We start from the raw sequence: 2636 nt of genomic DNA, 5'->3' as shown, positions 1-2636 counted from the left end.
TACATTGCAATCCATACCAAAGTCTTTGATCTTCATCAGTAAGTATTTTAAGTCCTCTTCACTTTCAGCAAGCAAGGTTGTATCATCTGCGTATTGCAGTTTGTTAACGAGTCTTCCTCCAATCATGATGGCATGTTTTTCTTCACAGAACCTTGGAGAATAGGAGCTCTTTAATTGCCCAAATCTGGAAGCAACCTTGATATCCTTATGAGTGGTGTTATTGGTAAGGTGCCATCGAGTCAGTTCTGACCCATAGTGACCCTGTATAGGGTTTCCGCGGAGCAGCTGGTGAGCTTGAACTGCCAACCTTGTGACTCAAGCCCACTTTGCAGTTCAGCGCATTAACCCACACCACCACACTGGGACTCCCCCTTACCGGTAAATGGGCAGATAAACTTTAATACATGTACTGTGGAGGAAACCCACTGCTGTTGAGTAGATTCTGGCTCATATTTTGGACATGTCAGCAAGGCCCAAAAGACCTCATGATCCGTGTAAGTACAGGAAGACCCCTACGAGACGGATTGACACACTGGTAGCTAGAATGGACTCAAGCATAAGAGTTGTGGGGATGGGACAGGGCCAGTGTTTCCTCCTGGCACACAGAGGGTACATAACAAGCCTCTTGCCACTCACTTCCCTCTCTCTTCTCTCTGCCAGTCAGCTGTCTCTCTCCATCCCCAGATTTCCCTCTTCTCCTCCTTCCTCTCAGTTCTGGATCCCGAGCCCTGTTTGCTGTCCTGATTCACTTTCTCTGTCACACTCTCTCCACTTCTTCTCTGCTTAAATCCAACACATTGTCATTAATTTGCTTCTGGTTCACATGCTACACAGTAGAACGGTTTCATAGGGCTTTCTTGGCTGTAGTTAGCCATTCCTTTCTTCCGCAAAATTGCAGGGTGAGCTCCAATCCCAACCTTTAGGTTAGCAGCCAATCCTAAACCACTTGTCTCAGCTTGTGGTGTTGCTATTGTGAGCCGTTTAGTCGGAATGGAGTTCAGTTTTGAAGCACATGACCCTTTCCCTGGTTCTCTCCACCCCAAAGTCTTTTGGAGACATAGGACCGGTTCCAGGATTTGGCACAAGTAGGTGGGCTGCAACCTGAGGTGCGCGAGCTCCAGTAACCCGGAGAGGAGATGCTCTATGGCTGAGCATGTCTCTTGCTCCTCCTGCCCGTAGGCGGCGCTGTGGAGCCGAGCGCTGTTCCACTCTCCGGGACCCGCCTAATCCCGGCGTGCACTGTGCAGCCCGGGCCGCGGGGTGGGGGGGCGTTGTGGGCGGCCAGGCCCGAGTTGGCGGCCCGGAAGCGCGAGTCCCTTAGGCGTGCAGGCATTCTGCCGGGCGGGAACGCAGAGACCATGGCTGAACCGGTTCCGGTAAGGGGGCCTGATGAGGACCGGGCGTGGAGACGCTCCTGGTCATGCGGGCCTTCCGAGGTCCAGCGGGACCAGGCCTCATGGAGGTGGTCCGGGGCTGACCCGCTAACGGGATAAAGTGTGCTTTGAGTATAGGAAAAAGATTCTGTTGTTAAGTGCCGTCTGGTCAATTCCGACTCATAGCAACCATAGCAAACTCATGGTTTCCGAGGAGCGCCTGGTGAATTTGAACCGCCCACCTTGCGGTCCAGGGCTTATCCTAGAGCAACACACCAGGACTCGATAAGAAGGGAATGTTGTTGCTTGGTGCCGTCGAGTCAATTCCGACCCATAGTAACCCTGTATAGAGTTTCTGAGGAGCGCCTGGTGCGCTTGAACCACCGACCTTGCAGTTCAAACGGCTTTGCAGTCAGGCACATTAACCCACAGCGCCACACCAGGACTCCCAAGAAGGGAGTAAAAACCCTAAAAAGTGCACACCTGGATGAATGGGGAAAGCGAGGCTTCGAGGGACATTGTAGCAGCAGATGGGGATGGGTTGGGGTCATTACAGGGTAAACTCAATTAGCTGGGAGATAATCGATGTGTGCATTCTATGTAATCGATATCGATAGTAAAAGAGTAGACTGTTCAATTTAAGTGTTGTAATAACTCAGTACCCATTTATTAAAAAGAAGAAGAATTCTAGGCCTTCCACGTACGACACATAGAAATAAGTTCCAGATGAAATAAAGATCTAGTACAGCAGTGAATGAATGCCCACTGCCGTCTCGTCCATTCGGCCTCATAGCCTCCGTTTTTAGGGTTTCTGAGCCCGTAAAGCTTTGTTGGTAGTACTGCCTGTAGGTTCCACCTCAATGACCTTATGCACAGCAGAACCACACACTGCCCGGTCCTGCCCCACCCTCACAATCCCAGCTACACGTGAGCCCATTGCTGCTGTCACTGCCAGCCCATCTCGTTGGGGTCTCCCTCTTCTGCTGACCCTCCACTTTACCAAGCATGATTTCCCGCCCCAGTGACTGGTCCCTCCTGATATGTCTGAAGTATGAGAGATGAAGGCTAGCCATCCTGGCTTCCAAGGAGCTTTCTGGCTGTACTTCTTCCAACACAGATTTGTTCTTTGGTGATCCATGGTACTTTTAATATTCTCTTCCAACACCATAACTCAAATGCACCAGTTCTTCTACCGTCTTCTTTATTCATTGTCCAATTTTCACATGCATTTGAGGCTATTGAAAATATCATGGCTTGAGTCAG

The 2636-nt window shown here is 50.5% G+C and overlaps 1 protein-coding gene across 1 annotated transcript in view; it reads left to right on the top strand.

The window, feature by feature from the left end:
- Positions 1-1012: 1012 nt before the first annotated feature.
- The window catches only part of ZNF786 (zinc finger protein 786), a 14492-nt gene continuing 12868 nt past the window's right edge, over positions 1013-2636 (top strand). The window contains exons 1-2 of the mRNA XM_006861291.1: positions 1013-1085; positions 1180-1376. Of these exons, the coding sequence (XP_006861353.1) occupies positions 1013-1085; positions 1180-1376 (270 nt within the window). The remainder of the gene's footprint in view (positions 1086-1179; positions 1377-2636) is intronic.

The sequence above is a fragment of the Chrysochloris asiatica genome, unplaced genomic scaffold (assembly GCF_000296735.1).
Source record: "Chrysochloris asiatica unplaced genomic scaffold, ChrAsi1.0 scaffold00041, whole genome shotgun sequence".
Classification (NCBI taxonomy): Eukaryota; Metazoa; Chordata; class Mammalia; order Afrosoricida; family Chrysochloridae; genus Chrysochloris; species Chrysochloris asiatica.
Note: the sequence above shows the minus strand (reverse complement) of the source record. Positions and strands in the feature narration are given on the sequence as shown.